This window comes from Chamaea fasciata, unplaced genomic scaffold (genome assembly GCF_029207755.1).
Source record: "Chamaea fasciata isolate MVZ Bird 193981 ecotype frontalis unplaced genomic scaffold, bChaFas1.0.hap1 SCAF_26, whole genome shotgun sequence".
Lineage (NCBI taxonomy): Eukaryota > Metazoa > Chordata > Aves > Passeriformes > Sylviidae > Chamaea > Chamaea fasciata.
The window spans coordinates 912874-937850 of record NW_027094111.1 but is presented as its reverse complement, the minus strand read 5'-3'; the positions used below and the strand labels follow the sequence as shown (position 1 = coordinate 937850).

Below are 24977 nucleotides of genomic sequence, written 5' to 3'. Positions count from 1 at the left end.
CTCTCCTCGCAGCTCCAGCTCCTTTCCAGCCTACAAAATGTTCCCTTTTAGCTCTTCCAAGTTTAGTCACAGCCGTTCTCTGGTGGCTGCGTTTACCCTTTCCTGGGAGCCTCATCCCGTCCCCTTCCACCCATCCAGCTGTTCCTGAGGGGGTTCAGATGCCTCCGGGGTGTGGGTGATGCCCTTTTCTCCCTTTCATTGCTGATTGTTCAGCTTTGAGGGCGTCTTTTGTAATATTTATGAGCAGAAACTCTGATTCACCATCACCTCCGGTAAAGTATTAACTCACGTGGTCGCTCAAATTTGCCTGGTGATGCGCTGAAGGTTAAGGTGTGGATTTAACGATTTGGGATTGAGAAGTGTTTCACGGCACTTTGAACGTGGGCTCGTATAAACCAGAAAAGGGGTTCCCAAGGCACCTGCAGCCCCTCTTCTACAACTCGTGCTCCTCTCCCCGTGCCGGCCAGCGAGGCAGCGCACCCAGGGCCGTGGCACACGCAGGGTACGGAGCCTCTCGTGGGGGATCTGTGGGTAAATCGCTCCCTCGGAGCCCTCACGGTGTGTGTGAGGCCCGGACACGGCGCCAGCACCCGCGGCACGGTCCGAGCCCTCACGGCTTCTGGAGCCGCCGGGTGCCCGCAGCCCCTTTTTAAAGCAGCGGCGCCCCCCCTCCGCCAATCGCCGCGCGGGCGGGGCGTTCCTCGCAGCCAATGGGAGGCGGCGGCTGGAGGAAAGGGGCGGGGCCAACCCTCTCCGAGCCCGAGCCGGGCAACTGTGGTAAACAACGGGGCGGGGCCAACGGCTCCCCTGGCGCGGGCAGCAGCCAATGGGCGACCGCGGGGGGGCACAACCAGGCGATAACGAGCGAGGGCGGGCGGGGCGGTGCGCGCTGATTGGCTGGCGCGGCGGCGGAGTGACCGTTGGCGGGAGGGGGCGCGGCGGGGGCGGGGCCGGGGCGGGGCCGGGCGCTGTCGCAGTGAGCGGCGGCGCGGGCGGGGCTCCGTGAGGGCGGCGGGCGGCGCTGCCCCGCCGGTCCGCGATCGCCCGGCACGGCGGCGGGCACAAACAGCCTGCCCAGGAGCTGCGTGCAGTCAGCGCTTCCCTCCTGCACGCTCGGACGGGCAGGGAGAGGAGCTGTTCCCCGGAGAGCGCAGCATCTTCCCTCTCCCCACTGAGCGGGCACCCGTGAGCGCCGGCAGCCGCGAGGGGCTGTCGCTTTTGGGATGAGCGGGCAGGACTGAGAAGATTCTGCTCGCTGTAGGAGGCACGGAGGCTTGGATTTGTCGGAGGGGTGAGTAGACAGCGCTGGGGGTAGGAGATCGTCCGCCCCAGCGGGTGTGCCGGCGTTCGGGGGCAGCGCTGTCCGTGCCCGCAGGAGAAGGGGCGATTCGGGGGTCGCACCGAGGGCTTCCAGCGGGTCCTGCTGGCTTGCGGGCTCTGGAAGTTGAGCTCTGTCCCTTCCGCAGGGAAATGATTTGTGGGGAGTGGTGGGTACGGATAACTCTAGCAGGCAGAGAGATCTGGGGGAAATTTGCCGGGATCCGTTAGGCAAAACCAAACCCCGTAGATTTTTTAAATTATTTATTACTTTTTTTTTTTTTTTTTTTTTTTTTTTTTCCCCTGAAGAAGCTCAGCCCGAGCCGAGCTTTCCGCATGGCTGGTTTGCAGCCCCATGGTGCCCAGCCCGGCGCGGGCGAAGGCAGCAGCTCCTGGCAGAGGAGCGGAGCAGCCTGCTCGCTGTCTGTCCGCGCTGTCCCGGGGCACCCTGCCCCTCCTGGGGTGTCCCACAGCCCCTCGTCCCTCCCGGGGTTCTCCCCCTTGTCCCCCGAGCTGCCCCGCCAGCAGAGCCCGGCATCCCGGCGCTGGAGGGGAGATGCTGCAGACCGGAGAGTTGATGCCAAGTCCGGACAGAGGGAAGCGAACTAGTGCCGCTGGGGGGTGGAGGACCGGCCGGGGACAAAGGCTCGTCTGGCCGGCCGCATCCTCGGCGTTGTTGAATGACCGCGTTCTTGTCTCCCCCCCGCCCCGCAGAAATGCTGCAGCATGATGAACCCACCGCCGCCTAGAGAGACGGGCTCGCACCGCCCCGGCGCCGCTGCCTGAGCCAGCCGCGGAGCACCGTCCTGCCGGGAGCCCGCACCGGGAGCAGCCCAGCCCAGCCCAGCCCCGCGCCGCCGCCCGGCCCCGGAGGGATGCGCTCGCCGCCGCCTTCATGCCGGCAGCGGGGACGCTGAGCCGCCGCTCCGCCCGGCCCGGAGCCCCCCACGTGCGGTCCCCGGTGAAGGCGGCCGGCGGTGCCCAGGGCGGGCCCCGCTGAGCCTCCGGCCGCAGGAGGCAGCGGCAGCCCCCGGCGTGGCGGCGGGTCCCGCCCGGCGGCCGCGATCCGGTGCCCCATGGTGCTGCTGCGGAAGCTGCCGGGCATGCCGGGCTGGCCGGCGGCGCTGGGGCTGCGGCTGCCGCAGAAGTTCCTGTTCCTGCTCTTCCTCTCGGGCCTGCTCACGCTCTGCTTCGGGGCCCTCTTCCTCCTGCCCGATTCCTCCCGCTTCAAGCGCCTCTTCCTACCCCGCCGGGCCACCGCCTCCGCCTCCTCTTCATCCTCCGCCTCCTCGTCCTCCGCCTCCTCCTCCTCCACCCGCGACACCGGCCTGCCCCGCAGCCCCCCCGCGGCCGCCGAGCCCCGCCACGCCAGCCCCGCCGCCCCGCGCCGCCTGCGGGAGAAGCTCCGCACGGCCGCCCGCGTGGCCGGCCCGCCGGCCCGCACCGCGCCCGGGCCCCGCCAGCAGGTGCCGGGCGGCGAGAGCCGAGCCCAGCCCGCCAGCGGAGCGCCCCCGGCCCGGGACGCGCAGCGGGCCCCGTTCCGCTTCGACTACGAGCGGTTCCGCCGGAGCCTCCGGCACCCGGTGCGCGGCGGGCGGCCCGCGCAGGACCCCGAGAGCCGCGCCCGCAGGATGAAGATCAAAGAGGTGGGTGAGGAGCGCGGGCAGCGCTGCCGGCCGTGCTCCCCCCGGCCGTGTGCCCGCTGCGTGCTGCCTCGCCTCCCTCCGTGCATGGCCACGGCCCCCCTGAGGCAGCCCTGGCCGCAGCTCGGTGCTCACATCCCCCTCAGGCAGCCGTCACCTCGCTTCACCCCACACCTCAGGTGTGTGTCCCCCTCAGTCAGCCCTCACAGCCATGTCCCCATCAGACCTCGTGTCCCCTCACAGGTGCGTGTCCCCTCAGCCCTCACCTGCCACCAGCAGCCCCGTGTCCCCCTCAGTCAATCCCTGTTCTCCCCTCGCAGCCACATCACCCTCTGTCCACCCTTGTCCCCTCTCATGGCCGCGTCCCCCCTCCGTCAGCTGTCACCTCCCCTCACAGCCGTGTCCCCCCTCATCGTCCCCACTCTCGTCACCCACCCCTCACCTCCCCAGCCTCGCCCCCATTTCCCACACGAGGTCCCTGGCTGGCTCCTTTTCCCAAGGAGGGTGGCAGGAATTGGGGTCTCCCTTTCCCAGGGGGTGCCCCTGTCACTGAGCACACACCTCCACTCGCCATCGCCGGTGGGCGTGACTGAAATGAGCGAAATGTGAATTTCGGCTCGGTCATTAGGGGGGAAAAAGGGTTTTAGGGGGAAAAACCCTCACTCAGTGGGAGATGCCTTCGGTTGTGCAAGAGTCTCCATCCCTGGGGGGGTCAGACTTTGCACAGAAACCGGGAGGTGGCAGAACCTGGCTGGTCCCTGGGGTGGGGGGACAGGATGTGCCCTCACAGGAGTCGGGGAGGAGCAGGAGGCTCTGTCCCCGTAGATCCCTGTGGGACTGGCGCTGGAATTGTCACCCAGCGCTGGGGGGGCTGCAGGGGTGTCAGGGCGAGGGGAGGCTTTGGCCCCGTGCCTCCAGCTCGTGCAGGAAATCCTGGCAGACATCAGGGAGCAGGCTGTGACCCACTTAACCAGGTTTGTGTGGGATTCGATTGTGGCTGTCGGATCCTTTGCCGTGATGGATAACCAACTTGGAGGGAATTCTGCTCCTGGAAGAGGTGCCAATAAGTAAAAAGCACAGATTTAATTAAGCAGAGTATAAATTCCCTGGGTCTGTGCTCTGGCAGAGGTGCAGGCATCCAGCGACGATGCTGCCCTGGGCTGAAGAGAGAATCAAGTCAGGGAACAACACACTGAGGGCTTTCATCCTCTCCAACCTGCATCTGAAAAACAGTTTTTTAAAGCTCCCCTCCCGTATCTTTGTCAGGCACTAAAACAAAGGCTGCACCGCGGGTAAAATTCCAATTCCTCTGCCAGGCAGCCAGACACAACACACCCAGGGGTGCTGGGTTCCTTGATGATCCCAGGAGGGCCTGGGCCATCCCTCCCTGCTGCAGGGTGTTTGGAATCTCCCAGTGCCCGGATCTCTGCAGATTCCCACCTCCAAGGTGTGCCAAGGGAGCACGGCACACCCAGGAGAAACCCAGCTCCCACCCCGTGCAAACAAATCCAATTGAAAAATCAAATTTAGGGGAAGCGAGAGGCATTCAGTCCTTCATTTGGAGTTAATTATTTTTTAAATATAGCATTATTTCAAGCTGTATGGATCCAGCCCCATCTGTTTCTAACAGCCATAATCAGTGCTGGGTAGCAGAGTTAGAGTTTTCAAGGATGAGAATCCATAAATATTAGTTTTATGCTGACAGCTAATTACTCTTCAAACAGAGCCCTTATTTCTTAAAAAATGCCTACACTTCTGTTTATTCAGAGAGAGAGAGAAACAAATACGGTGCTGAGATATGAGGCTGAACACGCAGAACAAGGGAGGGTGGTGCAGCCCGGGGAAGAGATAAGGTGTGTCTCTTTTTTGTTAATCAAAAAGACAAGAGGGAAACAAACCAGGAAGGTTAGAAGACAAACGCTGCATGAAAAGAAACAGATGGAGGATAAAAAAAAAAAAAAAGAATTGCAAGGAAGAAGTGATGATACAGCTTTTGGATTAGCAGATATTGCTCACATGATGCGAGATGCCAGCAGGGCAGGTGCTGGCTCTTCTGAGGTGTTTGCAGTAGCCTCAGGTGGCTTTTCCCTCCTTCCTCCAGAGCCTTCAGCCCTGTCACTTGCTAAAACGAGTCCCAGACTGTCCTTGTAGTGGAAGTTTTGTTGTTTTCCTTGCCTTCCCTCAGGCCGTTCTCACAGGTCAGCGCCTCTGGCGGGCAGGATGGATGTGGGTGGGATTTGTTGATATTTCCCCCCCCATCTGCCTGCCAGATGAAAGCCGGGAGGAAAAACTGGTGCGTGATCAAAGATGCCCAGAGGTGATGCCCAGCCTGGAGACTTGGAGCTTGCTGTTTCCCACAGGACCCTTCAGTGTGAGGAATTCCAGCCAGGAATCCACTGCTGCCCTTCTTTCCCACCGCCCCTGAGCTCGCGATGCTTCAGCTGAAGGAGAGGCAGTGCCATGGCTCTCCTGGCTGTTCTCTGTGGGAAGCGGCAGCTCAGAGAGCCCTGCTAGACTTTTCCTGCTTAAAAACATAGAGTTTAGAGCCCCCGTGGCCTTTCCCACTTTATGGCTGTTTGGGAAAGCCCTTTGGAGCGTGAGGAGCTGGAGCTGTTTGCAGAGTGAGGAGCTGGGGTGGCTCTGCTGGGCTGTCTGCAGGCACCTTTACCTAAAAAGACAAGTCCAGGGTCAGTTAACAGTTGGGTTTTTTTGAGAAATAAAAAAACAGAGCACCTGTATTGCGCAGCCTTTGCTGCTAAAGGTCGTTGGTCACCCGGAGAACGGTCTGGGATCCACTGCTGTGCGTTCCCGTGGGCAGCCCAGGGCTTGGGGGCACTCTGACCTTTCCAGGAAAGCTGCAGGAAGCCAAACAACACGTTTCCCCATGCTGCAGGTTGGGAAAGTTTGGAAGGGATTATTCATCTCTTAAGATGACCTCTGGAAAAGGTATTAGTCGTGTAATTGATCAGTCAGGCATGGCTTTGGGGATTAGCTGATTTTTTACATGTGCTAAATACAAATCACTGATGCTCAGGAGAGGGAAAAAAAAAAAAAAAAGAAAGAGAAGTGGTTGTAGCTGGAGAGTGACTGCAGAAATGCCACGGTGAGATTCCATATTTATTTGCTCTCAACAATTTCCAGATCAAATTGGCTCGGGGAAAAGTCAAAATTATTTCCCCTCCAACTGCTGCCTCTGCAAACTCAGCCTCAGATGTGAGGAAATCAGACCGTGTGGTTGCTGCCTCCTGCATCATAACCAGTAATAAAGATTTTGCTGGTGGAGCTGAGCTGACAGTTGTGCTGATGATGGATGGAGCCAAGCAGGCTGCTCCTTGCTGCACTCCTGCTGCCTGGGACTCGTGGATCTCAGCGTTGGGGAGACAGGGAAGAGCACCTCCTTAAAATATTTTTTATGCCAACCAGTGCTTTAAGAAAACCGCTGGAACCAGCCGGAGCAGAAAGTTCATCATCAAATACTTTCAGTTCACTCGTGGGATGTGAGAAAAATGTGAACAGAGGAAGAGATTTACTCGTTTTCCTTTACTTTTTTGGGTGCAAAAGGCACATTTCCATGCCTGAGGTGTGGGAATGCCTCCTCATGCCTGAACCTGGCAGTGTGTCCTTTGTCCCCTTCAAATGAGGGAATGTGTCACATCCAGGCAGGGATCGTCCCCTTGGGTGTGACCCCCGCATCCGTTTCCTCTGGATTAGTGATGCCAGAGCCTGTTGAGTGCACTTCTCTTCCATCCTGGCTTTTCCTCCCATCTCCACCTGCCTCACCTGGCTGTCCCCTGGCCTCTTCTAACACAGCTCTAAAGATGTGTTTGCTCTCAAAAATCAGCCCCTGGGGGGGAAAGGAGGCACCACAGCCGTGTACAGAGTTACCCTGCAGGTAACTCGCTCGGCAGGTGGATCAGTCCTTCAAACACAAATATCTCGACAGGTCATCACTGAAAGATAATTAGCAAGAGATAGGAATGTTATCAGGAGCTCAGCCTCTGCTGGAAGCCCCTCGGTGTTGGTTGCTGAGCTCCCTCTGTGTGGTTTTTGACTGCTGTGACCCCAGTGAAAAAAAAAACCTGCTAATTTTTGGGGCAGAGCTGGGGAATTCTCCCAATTTTTTGCCACAGCCCTGACCCCTGGCAGGAGAAGTCTCAGCTGTGGTGCTGGTTGCCGCCGGTACACCTGTGTGGGTTTGGGTGGTCTCCTGGAGCCCACAGGTGTGCTGGGGTGGGCTGTGATCACCAGCCTGCCCAAAGCAGGGCTCACAGCAGCTCCGGGGCTGGGCTGGGCATCCCATCACTGGTCATTTCTGACGTTTCAGCAGGGGAACGATGCCAGACCTCTCCCTTTGCCTGCACTGTGCAACTTTCTGTTCTTCCCTGTGGAGAAAATGCCTTTTCTTGCTGTAATCTGGGGCTGAGCGGCACTCCAGGGCAGTGGTGTGATGGGTACGTGAGGAGCACCACGCACAGCTCCAGCTGGAAGCGCACATCTTCCTCTCTGAGGCACGTGGGGAAGGTCTAATCCTGTGTGCTGGGCAGATGGAGGCCCAGGGACTTCCAACAGGCTGGCTCTGGCTGCTGGGGGTAAGGAAACCAGTTGTCAGTAAAATATTTACCACGCTGGAGCGGAATTGCGATCTCAAACCAGTCAGATGTGCTGTGATCAGGTTGTAGTTCTTTCTCTGGGGTAGAAATACCTCTGCAAGAGGGAATTTCCCTGCAGTTTGAAGCGCTGGCTGGCTCCAGCCTTGCTGGAATTTTCCTTTGCTCCGCGCTCCTCACGCATTTATTTACTGAACCTGTGGAAGGGGCACTGTGGTGTAAATCCCACAAATGGTGCGTGCAGTGGGGTTCTTTTTTTGCTTCAGTAGCCTCCGGTGGATTCATGCAAACAGAATGCAGACCTGACCTCGGGCCCGTGTTAGCTGTAGGGGATACAGTTAATTGACTAAAAATGTATTTGTTCTGTTGGCGGAGCGCAGGAGCAGAGGAAATGCCTGGCGTGCTGTGAGCAGCGCTGCAGAGCTGTTTGCCTCAGCCCTGCCTCAGAGCTCTGGAATTGGGGAGTGCTCTGCAATTTGCTGTCGTTTGCTCTCCTCTCCCCCCGAATCTAGCAGCGAAAGCACTTGTTCTACGGCAAGTGGATTTGATGCTAGGCTGGTTTCTGAACTGCCACTTAGAGCCAGAGCACGGCTCCAGCCCGGCGCTGTTGTTGGCGGGCGGGGGGAAACGACTTCCTAGGATGCCCACAGAGGTGCTGTGCTGAAGGACCTGCACTTCCCTGCATCACTTCAGGAAATAAACATCAGCTCCTCCGAGTTCTGTGCATAGGAAGCTGGGTTTAGGGCAGGGGGACGGAGCCTGGCTGGGAGCTGTCAGTAACGTCCCTGCTCCTCCATCAGTCTGGGGCCTGTGCACATCCAGGTCTTCAAATATTTACTGAAAAGCAGTCACCTGCGTTAAGATTCCATCTTCCCAGCCAGAATTTTTATGGACTCATGATTAACTTTTAATCAATGATTAAATCTGCCCCTTAATGGGAGAAAGATTTTCGTGCTAAGTGTTCCCTCCTTCGGTTCTGTGTGCAAGGCTTTGCCAGATGAGGTTAATCCATCATGTTTGGTTTACTCCGGGATTCTGTTATTGCACAGATTGTTTATCATTTTGATGTTTTTGAGTATGTTCTCCCGGATTGAAAACAATTCAGATTTTCGATGGGGCGGCTGAGAGGGAGAAAGGGAAATGTACCTTAGTACTAAATGAGAGACTGACCTGGATATAAAACTGACATGGAGCTGTCAGAAGGAGAAGGCAAGGAAGGAATATTCACTCCCGTGGTGGCAAGAGGAAATCCTGGTGCTGGGAGCATTCTGATTTTTCATCTTAAGGAAGAGACTACATTTACATTGGCCAAAAAAATACTTTTCAGTGGACGCTGTGAGTGGATTTGGCATGAGGAGCACACGCGGCCATGATTGCTGTCTTTACTCTCGGTCCCCTGGCACTTGAGTTCATCATCTGACAGCACATTTTGGAAGGCCTCCAGAGGAGCAGTCGTGGGCAGTGGTGTCTGTGAGCTGCACATAATGTCAGGGCTTTGTGCAGCGATGGACCCGGAGCACAGTGGGAGCTGTGCTGGAGGACTGGATAATGAACATCCCCCGTTTGTGGGCCAGGAGGGCTCTCCTTTGTGCCCGGGCCAAGGGGGCAGAGCACCCTGTGGTCATTGAAGCAGGACACTTAGCGTTCTGCTCGTGGGGAGCCGGCGGCCCCTCTGTGAAACGGGCACACGCTGCTCAATCCCTCATCCAGCAGGAAAACGCGCAGCGGAGTTTCCTCCAGGACGCTGGAGCATGAGCAGCAGCGCGAGGAGGCTGCGCTAAGCTGAAGCGACTGTCGTGCCTCCCTCCCGCCTCTCCCGGTGCTGAGAGCAGAGCTGCAGAGTCGCCCGTGTCAGGGAGCGTGTGCTGATCAAAGCAAAGGGGAGTGCTGCTCCTGAGGCCTCTTCCCTGGGCTGGCAGGTAACAGTGCAGCTCTCTAGGAACGGGAGCCCTGCCTGCTGAAAGCCTCCCGCATCCTTAGAGCCATGGGGCACCTCGAGATTCCCCGTGCGTGTGTCCCTGAGTGTCACCCAGTGTCACCCAGTGTCACCCAGGCCTGCCCGGTGTCCCCCGGGGGCTGTGGGAGCCGTCCTGGTCCCGGTGCCTGCTCCTCAGTGCAGCGCAGGAGCCTTGCGCTGCCCCCCACCCTCCGTGGGGCGCTCTGGGGGTCTCCCCGTGCTGGCAGCTTGCCCTGGGCTGTGGTTTCTCTGTGACCTCTCCCCTCTGTCAGACCCAATTGAAGTTTTCCAGCTCAGGAGTCGCCGGGGAGGACGGGCAGACGACGGCGGAGCAGAAAACGCTCCCTGGGTTTATTTGAGCTAATTGTTCTAAAGGCCGGGATTGAGTGGGAGCCAGGAGCTCATTAGTTCTAATCTGCCCTCCGACACTTGCCTTGCGTGGCCCTAGAGCTGTTGTTAGATTTCCTCCCCGAGATACTGCAAGAATAAGGCCGCAAAGAATATTAAATGCGAGGGACGGAGAAATGCTGCGGCACCTCGTGCCAGCAGCACTAGCACAGGATGATGATATACAGTGAGTGTTCCTCCTGGAGAGTGTCCCTTCCCTTCAGAGGGACTCGGTGACAGGGCTCCTGCTGATTTACGGAGCGGGATGGCTCTGCAGACTGCCTGTGCTGAGAATTGGAGCTGTGTTAGCAGCGTCCGAGCGGCCGTGTTTAAAGCAGGGCTTTTGCTCTAATTGTGTTAACATGATTTCCCTGGGCAGGGAGGGAAGTGCAGAACCGTGTACTTTGAGAAGTAACAAAGGATGATTATAAAGCAATCGCATTTCATCCGTGCTGAAACCCTCCTGCTGCCTGGGTTAGCCAGCAGGAGAAAATACAAATAAAATACTTCCAGGGGAAACGGGCCGTCCCTGGCTCTCCTTCCATCTGAGCCTCGTTTTTCCCCGGAGTTATCTAGGAAGGACGCGTGTTTACGTTGGAATTCAGCGCTGATGAACCCAAACAAACCCTTGGCTGATTTCTGGTGCTGGTTTGGCTTTCCTGAAGGCCTTTCTCCAGCACCAAGACCACGTCAGGATCGCAGTGTTTGATTTTCTCGTCTCTCGGGGGTTTGTGCCGGGTGCTGCTGAGCCCAAACAACCAGAACACTGTTGCTGCTGCCTGTGGCTCTGCCCACTCTCATCAGTGGCTGCGCAGCAAAATAATTCAAAAGGTTGATTTCAGCTTTGGCTGGCGTAGGACGAAGCCATAGGCAGCTCTCTTCTCTTGGTTCTTTTCATTTCTGGCTTTCAAAGGCTTAAATAAAAACTTGAGTTGAGTGTTATGGGCAGGGATTGCTAAGCGGAGGTTTGTTCCTTAGGCCTGAGCAGTTCTGTGGGTGCCACTCCTGCACTGGTGCGGAGTCTGGGAGCAGGAGCTGAACCTCTCTGGCTCTTTCCTGTACTCTATTGCCCAGATCCCCGAAGCTGCCATTCCTTGCAGTGTTCTGTCAGTCAGGGCCGTGCGGTGGCCGTGCTGGAGCAGTGCCAGGGCCCAGCCTGGGTCCCTCTGAGGGTGGCAGGTCAGCCCAGGCCCCTCCATCCTGCCAGCTGAATCCTGCCATTGTTCCCACATCCACCCCACCGACCTCACCTTCATCGGAGGTCCGGTGTTTGCAGCCTGCTCTGGGTGATTTATTGTGGGCCCTGGCGCTCCTGGAAGGGTTTATCAGCCTCTGGCTAATACGTTTGCTCCTGTGGTCCAGGAATTCCTTGTACCACTTTGGTTAGGTGACAGCTCTGACACGTGGCTCTGGGAGGGCTCTGAGTGAGTTTCTCGTGCCTGTTATTAGCTATTACCTGTGATAAATTATTGGGCTAATCTCAGCTGACTGCTTAATACTTGAGAATTGTTGTGTTCCTCTCTTCAGAAGTCCCAGTCACGAGGAGCTCTGGGAAAGGGAGAGGACAGCAGTGCTCCAATCTGTCCCTCTGAGCAAGGACTACAGAGACAGATGGGGAGCAGGTGAACCAGCAACAAATCATTAAACTAAACTCATCCTCCCGGATCTCTCCTGCTAAGCCATCCAAGTGTGAGATGAAGCGCGAGGTGTGCTGGCAGTCCTCAGCCTCCCCCTTTCTCCTGTTCCAGCATTTGGACTGAGACAAAGCCGGTTTCCAAACAGATGTTCCTCCTGCTCCCGAAACCCATCCTCACAGTGCAGAACAGGAGTGATGCAGGATGACTCTTGGCCCGTATTTACATTTTTTTTTCCCCTTCCCTTCTTCCTTTCCTTCAGTTCTCCCATCTGCTTCCGCTGTGTTTTGGGCCCCTGAGCCATGCATGTGTCAGAAGCAATTCACACCTTGTGGGCGCTGGGGGGGAGAGGCAGCTCAGCTGCCGGGGCTGGAATGGGGGAGTGATCTGAGCGTCTGAGGGAGCCTGGGCTGTTCCTTTTGTCTCTGGCACCTGCCGCTTGTGAGGCCGATCCTGGCTTTTTGTCTCTGGGAGTGTTTTGGAAAGGTTCCCTGGGCGGAACGGGATCTCTGCACCGCCCTGGGCTGCTGGAGTTGGAGCCCCCAGCTCTGCGCACCCTGATCTCCATCCCACAGGGCTGGCAGGGAGGTTTCTGCCCTGCCTCGGGATGGCTCCGTGGGGATTTGCACACAGATACTCTGGAGCCTGTTCACTCCTTCTCTTCCCAGCCCTCTGAGGGTTCCTGCCACGCTCCCACATCCCAGGCTCGGGAGTACAAAGCCTCCTCTCCTCTCCTCTCCTCTCCTCTCCTCTCCTCTCCTCTCCTCTCCTCTCCTCTCCTCTCCTCTCCTCTCCTCTCCTCTCCTCTCCTCTCCTCTCCTCTCCTCTCCTCTCCTCTCCTCTCCTCTCCTCTCCTCTCCTCTCCTCTCCTCTCCTCTCCTCTCCTCTCCTCTCCTCTCCTCTCCTCTCCTCTCCTCTCCTCTCCTCTCCTCTCCTCTCCTCTCCTCTCCTCTCCTCTCCTCTCCTCTCCTCTCCTCTCCTCTCCTCTCCTCTCCTCTCCTCTCCTCTCCTCTCCTCTCCTCTCCTCTCCTCTCCTCTCCTCTCCTCTCCTCTCCTCTCCTCTCCTCTCCTCTCCTCTCCTCTCCTCTCCTCTCCTCTCCTCTCCTCTCCTCTCCTCTCCTCTCCTCTCCTCTCCTCTCCTCTCCTCTCCTCTCCTCTCCTCTCCTCTCCTCTCCTCTCCTCTCCTCTCCTCTCCTCTCCTCTCCTCTCCTCTCCTCATTGATCTGTTTGACATTTGTCCTGTGGGCTGTCAAACGGGCCCGTTACATTCTGGAGACTTTGTTTTACCTTTTTTTTTAATTATTATTATTATTTTCCTTGGCAAAGTGAAGCAAAACGTTTCCACACCTTTTCCTTTCCTTCCTTCTCCTTGCAGCATTTTGGGTTACTTATGGCTACGGCTCCTTTTGAGCATCCCCTTGGGCTGTGGCTCTCCAGAAATGAGAATCCTGTGCAGATGGTATCTGTAGGGAAAGGAGGAAAAAAAACAACCAACCCTTCCCTTGTCATAATGCAGGTCTGTAAAAACAATCCTGCTCCGTGTTCGTGTTTCCATTCCCATTGAGCGTGGGGGGATTCTGGGGAGGAGCGGATGGATGCTGGCCTGGCTGCTCAGCTGTTGCTCCTGTTCACCTGGAATGCCGGCCACTCGCAGGGAGAGTTTGCAGTCTGTGTGTAATTAGGGATTTACAAAGCCCGAGTGCTGGACCTGCTGGGAGGGAAGGAGCTGAAATGGAAGAGCCCTCAAGGCAGCCTGCAGGAATGAGACAGTGCCCAAAATCTTAAGAGCTCAGGGAATTCCCTGCGCGGTTTGTGCTGCAGGCACAAAACCCAGGAGGGGACTCACAGGTGACATTTGAAGGAGCATCATTAGCAGGAAAGTCGTTTTTTCCCTGCTTTCCTTCCTTAAAGTGTGCTGGAACGCAATAGCAGTCGCTAAGAAAAGCCAGATTGTCCAGCCTGGGGTGAAAAGGGCTTGAAAAAAATGCAGATAGCAGTGTCACAGAATGGGTGCTGGTGCTTTCTGGTCCTCCTGCTGTCCTGTGTGCCCGCAGCCCTGGCAGCTGCTCAGGACTTGTTGTCATCTCCTAATACACAGCAAGAGTCGGCTCGGGGACTCGGCCGGACACTGGGGTGTAAAACCCCAAACCCCTTTTGGATGGACCTTAAATTTCTTCCCTGATTTCCTCGTGCTCGAAGAGCTGCTTCTGCCTCCCGTGCTGCCAGCAGGAGAGATCAGAACTGTTCCTTCGGTTTTCAGCTCATCTTCCTGAAGTGTCACCTCTTCAGTTTTCAATCCTTCCTGTGCCCAGTGCACTGTCTCTGAGATTGCTGCCACAGCATCCCCGCTTTGGTCTCCCTCACACGAGCCCCAGTCCCACCTGCCCTTCCACGGAGCCCGCTCCTGTTTGCAGTGCCCCAGGTGGAGTTTCCATCCAGGGAAGAACTCACCCCTCGGATTTACCAGGACTGCCAACCAGACCTCAGGGATTGCCTGAGTGGCCGCTGGAGGGGACAGGGTTAGGACAGAAGGAATATTTATTGTGATTACTGTGGCTGTGCAGCACCTGGGATATCCTGAGTCTGATCAGCTCTGGGGGCTGGCAGGGAACACAAAGCTGAGGTGTCAGGGTGCCCAGGAGCACAAATTCCTTTTGTTCCTATCCGAATTTTCCCCCCCCCAGGCTTTGATTCTGGGAAGCGAAGGAAGAGGAGGCTGCAGTTCCCCTCATCTCTGCACTAAATCACCCCGTGCTTTGGTCTAGACTTGCAAATTTGTTCTCCAAGCCGTTGTCGGCCTCTTGCAGGCCAGCATCTCATTACAGAGCTAACTGCAGCATCAACGGCTCTTGCTGACATGTTTCCTGATTTAGATGCAGCTGGATCCAGCTGGGGTTTAGTGCCTCAGATAGCCCTGGAAGGGTTTTATTTTTTTATTTTTTTTTCCTCCTCTTGACACGGTTAAATCTAGTTGCATTAGGAATTTAATTAGGTGTTAGTTTAATTGTGGTTTGAGCTGTTTTCTCCCATTCAGCTTCCCTAGCAGGGACTGAGTCAGGGAGAGTCTTGAGTTCTATTTCTGTCCTTGCCACTAACGCTGACAACCTTGGGCTGCTCTGTGCTGGGCTTTTTTTCTGTCCTCCCAGTGCAAATCAGGCAAATCAGTGCTGCTTTTCCCCTGGCTGTGGTGGGCAGGGAGTGCTTGGCTCTGCAGGTCTGTGCTGGAGAACTCCCCATGACCTGCCTGGCTGGGTGCAGCCAGGACAGCTTAAAGCTTATTTTTAATTTTTTTTAATATTGTAACTTGCTGGAAGGTGATTTCTTCTGATTTCCTGAAGAATTCCCCCATTGTTCCAGTGATGGAGATCAGTTTTCTGAGCAGTGCCCTTGGCTGTTGTGCAAGAGAGAGTGAGCTGTGATAGCAGAAAAACCCAAAATGCAGCTTTGAGAAGGAGCTGCCGGGAGTTTGCCAGAAAGGAATTGAAGCAAAGCCCCACTCACCTGTTGCTGGAATTGCTGTGTTACATTTAGTTCCAGATAAAGCTGCCTGCAGCAAGCAATTCCTCTGCCTGCCATCTCCCGCTGAACTCTCAGCTCTGATGGGTTTGCAGGGATGGAATTTTTGGGTGAGAATCCTCCAGGAAGAGCTGGAGCCCCAGGGAGGAGTTCTGTGCCCAGGCTGCTGCTTAAGGTGTGGAAAACCTTTATCTTGTGTTTAAGGAAAACCTGGGCAGAACAGCAGCAGGTGAAGCTTTCCTGAGCTTTGGGGGTCATTCCAAGGGGAGTGTTTGGAGAAATCTGCTTTTGAGGGAGTTGGTTGGTGGCAGGAACCAGCCCTGTGCTCTCGGGGCAGGGGCAATCAGCCTGGAAAGGGGGAAACCCCAGGGTGAGATCCCAGTGCTCCAGGGACTCCTTCCTCTGTCCCAGGCTGCTCCAAACCCTGGCCACTGCCAGGGATCCAGGTGCTGCTCTGGGCACCCTGATGGACCAGGTGAGCTCAGGCTCACTGTGTCCAGGGCACTCTGGATATTTCTGCGTCCAGGGCACTCTGGATATTTCTGTGTCCAATGCACTCTGGATATTTCTGTGTCCAGGGCACTCTGGATATTTCTGTGTCCAATGCACTCTGGATATTTCTGTGTCCAATGCACTCTGGATATTTCTGTGTCCAGGGCACTCTGGATATTTCTGTGTCCAATGCACTCTGGATATTTCTGTGTCCAGGGCACTCTGGATATTTCTGTGTCCAATGCACTCTGGATATTTCTGTGTCCAGGGCACTCTGGATATTTCTGTGTCCAGGGCACTCTGGATATTTCTGTGTCCAATGCACTCTGGATATTTCTGTGTCCAGGGCACTCTGGATATTTCTGTGTCCAGGGCACTCTGGATATTTCTGTGTCAAATGCACTCTGGATATTTCTGTGTCCAGGGCACTCTGGATATTTCTGTGTCCGGGGCACTCTGGATATTTCTGTGTCCAGGGCACTCTGGATATTTCTGTGTCCAATGCACTCTGGATATTTCTGTGTCCAGCACCCTCTGGATATTTCTGTGTCCAGGGCACTCTGGATATTTCTGTGTCCAGGGCACTCTGGATATTTCTGTGTCAAATGCACTCTGGATATTTCTGTGTCCAGGGCACTCTGGATATTTCTGTGTCCAGCACCCTCTGGATATTCCCCCCTGCCCAGTGCCCTGGGAGGAAAGGGCTGAGTGTGTTTTAGATGGAGGAGCCGGAGCAGTGGAAGTTGCCCCGAGGATGTGCCAGAGTCATCAGTGGAGGGCAGAGAGGAGAGGGCTGGGGCTGCAGTTGGGATTGTGCTCCCCTGGCTTTCCCCTGGGAGCGACAGGCTCAGGTTTTACCCCTTTGCCATGGGTTAAAAGGAGGAGTTTGGTTTGAAGCGGGAGGAGAAGGGGGATGTTGGATTAACACGTCCCTCAAAGGCCGATTAAATGGAAATCTCTGCAGCTCCCTGAGTGCCTCGTTCCAGGCAGGAGAGAACATGGCTGCTGGAAAACAGGCAGGTTAGCCAGCCTGCCTTTAAATTGCCCGAGTTCCTGTTGGGATCTATTGGATTTACTGTAATCTTTAATTATAAAGTGTAATTACTTTAGGATGGATTATCAATGTTGGTGTCGGTCTCCGGGAGTTGCTTGGTAACATCCCTGGAGCTGCAGCTCCTCCTGCTCTGCACTTGGAGGCTTTTAAACCAGCCAGAGGAAGGCTCTGGGTATCTGTGTCTGCCTAAATGGAACATCTCCATCCACTGGAGCGAGCACACAGCCTTTTTGTTATCATTTTGCTGTTACATAAAAGCATTACCGGGGACACAGGCCCCGAGAAGGAACCTGAGAAGTTGCTCAGCTTTCTATTAAAGGTTTCCAAATGAATCCCAGCCTTTTTATGGCGTTCTGCCCCGCTGTTCGCCTGGATATTTATATCTCCATGTGATCATATAAAGGCAGCAACACAAAATAAACATGATGCTGTTTCATTACCTTTTCCTGCAGATCCTGAATTATACGGGTTTATGCAAGTCTGATAAGGGAAAAATGCGTCCATTATTCCAAACAGAAATGAGTTATCCCAGTGCGTTCGGGCAGACTTCTTCCTGCAAGACTGGCAGTTCCTCTTCTCCTCTCTCTCTTGTCATCTGGCAAATTATGGTTTATACAGCAGGGGGAAATAAATGGCATTATTGCAGCTTAAAAACCCAGGCTGGCACGGGGCTGCCGTGGGGCAGCAAGGAGGTTAAAGGTGGGATAGAACAGGTCCTGCTTCGGAAACTGATGGGACAAATAATCAGCTCCCAGCTGCAGGAAAGGGAAGAGAGGCGGGGAAAAAAAACAAGTTAGGAACACAATGGGGAAAGAAATATTAAAATTACACTCACCACCCTGGCCTCCTTGTTTTGTTTTTTTTTTTTTAACCCAAATTGGGAAGTTCTTAGATCTTTTCTAGCGAGATGTTTGAAGGGGAGTTGAAGGAAGGAGGCTGAAGAGCCACAGAAGTGGTTATCTTGTGAAGATAATGGCTCTGTGTAATGTTCCTTGGAAGTGCTTGAAAGGGGCTGATTGGTTGGTAAATTTAGATTTCATCTTTTAAGCATTTACTAATTATCCCAGTCTAGATGGATAAAACTAATCAAATAGCTGTTTGGGAGTGCTCTGCATTTGGAAATCTTCCCTGTTAACAAAAGGGGGGCAAGTGATGGTGGGGGGGAGCTTTTTCTTCTTTTTTTTGTCCCCCCCTCTCATCTCTCTGCTTTTTGCAAGTCCACAAACCCAGAGATCTGGAGTGGTTTAGTTATTAAATGTGCTAAAGATTTGCACATCTCTTCAAAGTGCAAACGCTTTCTTGGTCAAGTTTTCATCCCAATTTCCTCGTTACCTGGATCACAGCATCCTCTAAACGCTTTTTGTTCTGCTGCTGCCTCTGTGAAACACAGGTGGGCTTGAAAGCCAGGTCCCTTTGGGGTTTGGATGGAGCAAAGCACAAGAAAAGATAAGGATCTGAACGGTGAAAATGACAGCACAGGTTTTCAGAGTTCAGTTTTGTCATTTCTAGTTGGTTTTAACACAGACTTGTCTGGCTGGGCAGCTGAAACTCTCCAAAGTACCAAGTGACTTGCAGGTGAAAGAAAAGAAAAAGCCATCTGACAAATGAAGTTATAAATTTGGAAGTCTCTGCTATAAATCAGTCGAGACTCGGAGTGCTTAGAATACCAGGGCCAAATAGATAATTGTCTGTTAGGTGGCAGATGGCTCTCACTGCTGAGAACAAAACCTGGAATTATGGATCTATTTCCATAATTTTTGTGGTTCCGGTGCCATTTTTCAAATGCAGAACGGCACAACGTTAACACTGATGCATTGTGATGTGCGAGGACTGGAGTGGCATCAAATATTCACTCCTGATCCTGGTGGCTCGTCAGGAATGAGCCTGGAACACCTCAGCACACACATTCCCCTCCCTGCTGCACCTCCATCCCTTCCCTTGCCGCCTGGAATTCGGGATCTGGGCTCAGAGGGAGCTGCTGGGGCTGTGGAGCCCTCACTTTGGGGGCCTCGCTGCATCCCTGCAGGGCTTTGGGAGCTGAGGTGCTAAATTTGGCCTGGAGAAGAGGCAGCTGCAGGGAGCCAGAACGGGCAGAGTGGTGCAGATGCTTTTTTGGCTCCTCAACTTTTCCAGTTGCTGCTTTTTGGAGCCGTCAAGTGGAGAGAGAGGAAAAGCTCTGGGACGCCGGGAGATGAAAAGCTGCCACGTTGTGCAGCCCTGCCTCCCGGATCTGCAGGGTTTAAATTAAGGCAGCCAGCCCAACGTGCTTCACCCAAAGAGAGCCTGGCAGCTGGGTGAGGCAGCACTTGCAGTGCCATCGTCCCCTGCCTCCCCCATGATCAGCTCAGGGCTGAGCAGAGGCAGAGGCTGGGACTGAAATCCTTTGGGGGGGGAACTTGTCCCAGCAGTGGGACAAAGGCAGCTGGGGTGGCTGAGCAGGCAGGTGAGGGATGCTCTGCCGGCACTCGGAGCCCTGGGTGAAGTGGGGACGTCGGGGAGCCTCAGGCTGTCCCTCCTTGCCTGAGGAGACAGGAAAAGAAGGAGATTTTCCCTGCAGGAGATGTGGCTGCTGGGGGCTGAAGGAAAGCCTGGGCAGTTCTCGGTGCCCTCCCTGCGGTGGAGGTGTCTGCACACTCTGGAGCGTTGCTGGGTCCACCCTGGACCTTGGGCACTGGAGGGGTTAAAGGAGCTGAGGGAAGGAAATAACTTCAAATTTCATACTCAGCTGAAAACGGGGCTGACTCAGAGTGAGAGCGTTAGGAGTTTGGGGAAACAGAACAGGATCATTTCCACATCCTCTGCGTGTCCAGGCTCCCTGTGTGCCAGAAGGGCGGGTGCTGCTTCCTCAGCTGTGATTGAGAGCAGAAAGGAGCCCAGGAGGTGCCTGGCTGGTTCCTTTTGGTGCAGGAGCCCTGCTGCTCGCTGTGGGAATGCTGCCTCCAAAAACACCGTCCTTCCTGCCGGCAGCTTCAGCATGGAGCTCTGACACGGAAAAGCCTTTGCTCCGCGCTGCCCGGAGAGAGCACAGAGCTCCTCCAAGATTCACCCACCCTGTTCTGTTCACGAGGAATGACAACTTCCTATTTAGAACCTGCTGTCACTGGGGAAAAAAAAAAAACAAACCACAAAACAAAACAGAGATTTGACAAAAATAAAGGGAACACCCCGAGTCATGTGGCTGGGACATGCTGGAGTGCATTTTGTGGAGGGTTTCTGCCCCCTCCCCGGGTCATGATTTAGTTTCCTCAGCAGAGCTCTCCACTGACTAATTCATCCCACACTGAGTTTTTAAACCTCAAATTGGCTTTATTTGTTTGTCCAGCATTCCATCTCCTGGTGCTGTTGGAGCCTGAGTGTTATCCATCGGTTCAGCAAATGTTTATCCTCCTCCATATGAACAGCTCCAGGAAACTTGGCTTTGGATGTTTAAAGAGGAGGGGGGAATCTGGGGATGTGGCTTTTTTGCTAATTAAGGAGGATTCTGCCAGGGGCTTGTGATGTTGGGTTAGTGAAGCACACAGCTGGAGGGAAGAGGAAGAGCTGAGATGACAGGAGGAATTTCAGACCGAAGTAACCTGCAGATTCTGATCCTGAAACAGAGCAGCAAGTGCTGCTGCAGACACGAGACAAGAGCACTCTGCGGAGGAAGGATTTGGTTTAAACCATCATTTTCCCTCAAAACTCTGGGCTGAGGGAAGCGTTTCTGACTTCTCTTATCTGTGCTGGAGAACATGGCTGATGCTCTGAAGCCCCTTCTCCCCCTTTGTTCTCGTTTCTCCCAGGGGTTGAATCAAAGGATGTTCAGGTCAGTGCAGTGCTGGGGCTGGAGCTGCTCACAGCCAGGCTGGGGGGCTTAGAAGAGGCAGCTTTGTTGAAGGCACTCCTTGGAAGCTGACAAGTCTCTCCCAGATGAAGAAAGGACACTTACAGGTTTAATTTTTCCTCCCAGCTGGAGGCAGAGGGGCAGGAGGACACAAAAAGCTGCGCTGGGATCTGTGTGTGTGTGTGTGTTGGAACTTGCACAAGCACTGCCCCACAGCCCTCAGGGGAAGGTCAGGCTGCTGGGCCCGGCTCAAACATCCCAAAAGGAATTGTTTGTGTTGGAAGGGGTTGCTCAGAAATCACCCAGCCCATGTGCAGAGCCCTCTGAGGAAAGCACTGTGGGGTTCTGATCGAAGATAAAAAGGTTTGATCTTTGTGAATGCGTTCTGTCAATGAACAGGATGAAAACCTCTGTGCAGTCCCCAAGATCGGTTTCTCCCTGTGCTTAGGGACAGATCAGCTTTGGCCTCTCACTCTCAGCTCATTTTAACAACCATTCTGAAACAGTGATGCCCTCTGCCAAAGGCAGGGAGTTCAGGGATGGAGACAGCTTCCTGCAAATCCCACGTGCTTTGCAGGGCCAGGGGGAAAAGTGGGGTTTGGGTGTGAGGTGTGCCAGGATCTTCACCAGAAATGAGCTGGAAACCTGCCCCCAGCTCTGGGTGCAGCCCCACTCCTCGTGTTCAGTGGGAATTACGGTTTCATAATTAACAGCCCATGGGTTTGGCAGTGAGTGGGGAAACCCCCACCGATTCCCAGAGCCCCGGTTTGGAAATTCCCGCTGGTGGTGACTGTTCCCATTGCCTTTTCCCCTGGCAGATGATGAAGTTCGCCTGGGATAACTACAAGCAGTATGCCCTGGGCAAGAACGAGCTGCGCCCGCTGACCAAGAACGGCCACATCGGGAACATGTTCGGTGAGTGGGGCTCCATTTATTAAAATTTCACTTCTCCTCGCGTTCTGGGGGGTCTCATGTGCAGGGCAGCTCCTCTCTCTGCGCTGCAGGGAGGTGTCTGTCCCAGCTGCTGCTGAGGAGCAAGGCTTTGATTCCCTGCACGTCCCAGGGCATCCCATCCCTTCAGTGCCAGCCTGGGTCACCTCCCTGTGCAGGGCCAGCTCCAAATGGGCTTGGGAGCAGTGCTGAAACGAAAGTGTCTTTATTAAAACATGAAGGCGGCACAGAGCTGACACTGCTCCTGTCTGTCTGAGCTGCTAGGCTTCAGGACCCGACCAAATCGAGCATTTTCTCTCTCTCGTTTCTCCACTGCTGAGCAAGATGTGAATTCCATGAAACATTGAGTGAATCAATATTAAAAGCTCTTTATACTCTGTGCTAACTGGCCGGTATAATTTTACTCTTTAGCAGATCACCTTTTTTTTTTTAATGCGAGCCACTTTCAGTGCAATTGCCCCGCTCACTCTGGTGGGATCCTTGTTGTGGTTTTGGGGTGTTTGTTGGCTTTGGGGGATATAAATTGTCTTTCTGCAGCTCTGCACTCGGAGGGTTTCCCGGCCTGTGCCGTGGGGAGCCCAGCACAAGCTGCCTCAGCATCCTCTCCTTTCCCTTCCCTTCCCTTCCCTGGGGAATTGCCGCTGTGCAGAGAGCTCTGGGCTCCTGTCCCAGGGGTCTGTGTGCAGGGATGATCTCCTGGAGTTCCTCCGGGGGCAGGTTCCCCCTGAGCTGATTTCCTCAGGAGGGCACTGAGGGCTTGGAGAACACTCCCACCCTTGGTTTGCACTCTGGAGGTGTCCAGGTCCTTCTCCACATCAGCTCCAGGACCTGGGGGGAAAACTCCCAGCCTGTGGAGTTTCCCAACCCCAAATCCTGCTCAGCTTTGGGGGCTGAGATGTGGGGAAGGGAATTGTGAAGGTGGGAATGGCATCAGGTGTCTCTGACACCATCAGCCTGGAGGGGAGAAGGTTTGGGGTGAGTAATTATGGCCTTCCAGGACCTGAGGGAGGACAGGAGAGATGGAGAGACGGTTTACAAGGCTCTGGGGTGACAGGAGTGGCTCCAGGCTGAGAGAGGGCAGGGTGATGTGGGACATTAGGGACAAGTTCTTTGCTGTGGGGTGGTGAGGCCACGTGTGACTCACAGCTGGGCTGGGCTGGGCTGCAGGGAAACCCCAGTAACCCTCGGGGCTGGTGTGGGATTGTCCCAGGCTGGGTGTGAGCAGCCCCTGCCCAGCCCCTCTCTGCCAGGAGCTCTGCTTTGGGTGGGTCTGGCCTTTGCTTTGCTCTCTCAGCCCCCTCCAGCCACGGGCAGGTTCTTCCTTGGAGGATTTGCATGGAGTTCAGCAGCAAGCTGAAGCGTTTTGCAGCTCTTCCACTCTGGCAAGCTTGTCAAAATTCCTCCAGGAGCTTGCCAGTAAACAGACAAAAATATTGAAAGCTTTAAAATGCATTTATCACGCGAAAACAATTGACAGTACTTATGCTTGTTTGTAGTGTGCCTGTGAGCACTCTCAGGGAAAATGCTTTGGAGCACGAGGATTTGCAGACAACTGCAGAAGAGCAGCTTCATGGCACGTTTCAGCCTTTCCACGGGCTTTTCCTCCCTCTAACTGAAGGAGGGCAGCATCAGGCAGTCGCTGGTGGCAGCCCTCTGTCCCTCTTGCCTTCAGAGCCCTGGAGGAACGAGGACAGGGCACTGTGGCCCTGCGTTGGTGCCCGGTCCCCCTCCTGTCACATCAAGTGTCTTTTCATCCCAAACTCCAGATGGAAAGGAGGCAAGCTGGGCGCTCTCCAGGCTGGAAATGTCAATACGAAGCTGAGATTTCTCTGCAGCTGCTTGCATGTGGGAGGGGAGGAACCTCTTGGGGGCTGTTTTGGAGTGTGTCTGTGTGCACGGGAAGCAGTCGGGTTCCTGAAGGGCGATGCATTTCGTTGTTGTGGATGTGCTGCTGCTCACTTGGAGCCTTCAGCTGGGCGGCCTCAGCCCTGGGGGGAGCTGCTCTGGATCAAATATTCCCTCTGGTCCGACAGAAGGAAAAACGAACTCTCAATTCTGCTCCTGCAGAGTGTCCTGCTTCTCCTGACAGCCAGGAGAGAGCATCCCTCCCCCTTCTCCCACCCAGGCAGGAAAACCGGGATCCCCAACCCCGTTGATCCCTACAGAGATCCAACTTTGCCCCTTCCCAAGTATTCTCCGGCAGCATTCCCCCTCTCCTGGACTTTGTTCTGGTGCTTGGTCTCACGCTCCCGCTGGTGCTTGATGTTCCCCAGCTCCTGTTTCGAAGGCATCGCTCCCCCCAAGCCTCTCCCACGTTTCTGGCCGGGTTTTCTGTGCACAGGCCTCCTGTGATTGCTGTCATTTACAATCACCGCGGCTCCAGAGCCCTTGCCTTAAACCCACAAGCTGCGCTCCTTTCATCAGCATTAATTATTCCTCAGTGATGCTTGAGATCACAAGTGCCACGCCGCACAGCCCGGCCCCTGGCCTCCAGTGGGGCAAACGCGGTTCAGGCTTTGGGATGTGCTGATTTCCCTGGGAATGGGGCTGTGGAGCCCCTGGCCTCCAGTGGGGCAAACGCGGTTCAGGCTTTGGGATGTGCTGATTTCCCTGGGAATGGGGCTGCGGAGCTGGGCAGAGCGCTCCGCGAGGCTGGGGGGATGATCCCTGCTGGAACAAACCCACGCCGCGGGGCTCCAGTGGCTCCAAAAGGTCCTGGAGGCTGCACAGCTGGGGGGGCTCAGGGTTGTCTGCAGGAATTCTCCAGGAAAAGCTGCAGAACTCCAGGCACTGCTCAAACCAGGTGCCGGAGCACTGAAGGAAAACGGCACAGCTGAGGGTGAGGCTGGAGGTGTGCAGGTACCAGTTCTGCTCCCGGTGCTGATGCCGTTATTTTAACCCTTCTCAGCCGCCTCGGGTGCTGGAAGGACTAAATTCACAGATGTTTGCAGATGTTGGCCCCGCAGGAGCTGGGGCTGCTGGAGAGGGCAGCGGCTCCGTGTGTCACAGCCCCTGAGATGCGCCTGTCACCGGCAGCTCCGGAGCGCCGGATTATTATTCTGCCCGCTCCCCAGCTCTGTCAGAGCCACTTATTTTTCTGACAAAATGTTTTTAAAATCCTGTTAGCTCTACAGAGCTTCTGTAGCTACGGGAGAGTGAGCTGGCATCTCGTTCTGCTCGTGCATCAGCTGAATTGTCAGTTACATTTTGATTGCACAGTCTTTTAACAATGATAAGGTGAGAAGCCTGATTTTCAGATATCTCTTGAAGTGTGCAGTGCTGGCAGCAGCAGAATCTTTCTTTGACTTCTAACCTGAGCCAATTTGCTCTGAAGTCAGTGACAGCAAGTAAATATGGAACCTTGCTGTGCTGTTAGGCGTTTTTCACCACCTAAACGCACGTTGGTTTATTAATTTTAGTTTAAAAATAGCAAGCCTTTACCAGGTTCCCCCCCCCCTTTTTTTTTTTTTTTATTTTCCTCTTTCCCCACTCGATATCATGCCTGAGGTCATGAATTGCCTGGGTGCAGCCACTGCTCCTCTCAGCATATGCTGAATTTCTGCAGCACGGTGAGGCTCCAGCTGCTGGGAATCCAA

The 24977-nt window shown here is 55.0% G+C and overlaps 1 protein-coding gene across 1 annotated transcript in view; it reads left to right on the top strand.

Annotated features, from left to right (window-relative positions):
- Window positions 1–1005: 1005 nt before the first annotated feature.
- Window positions 1006–24977, top strand: part of MAN1C1 (mannosidase alpha class 1C member 1) — a 55874-nt gene continuing 31902 nt past the window's right edge. The window contains exons 1-3 of the mRNA XM_066204648.1: window positions 1006–1291; window positions 2032–2963; window positions 21249–21345. Coding sequence (XP_066060745.1) covers window positions 2394–2963; window positions 21249–21345 — 667 coding nt within the window. The 5' untranslated portion in view covers window positions 1006–1291; window positions 2032–2393. The remainder of the gene's footprint in view (window positions 1292–2031; window positions 2964–21248; window positions 21346–24977) is intronic.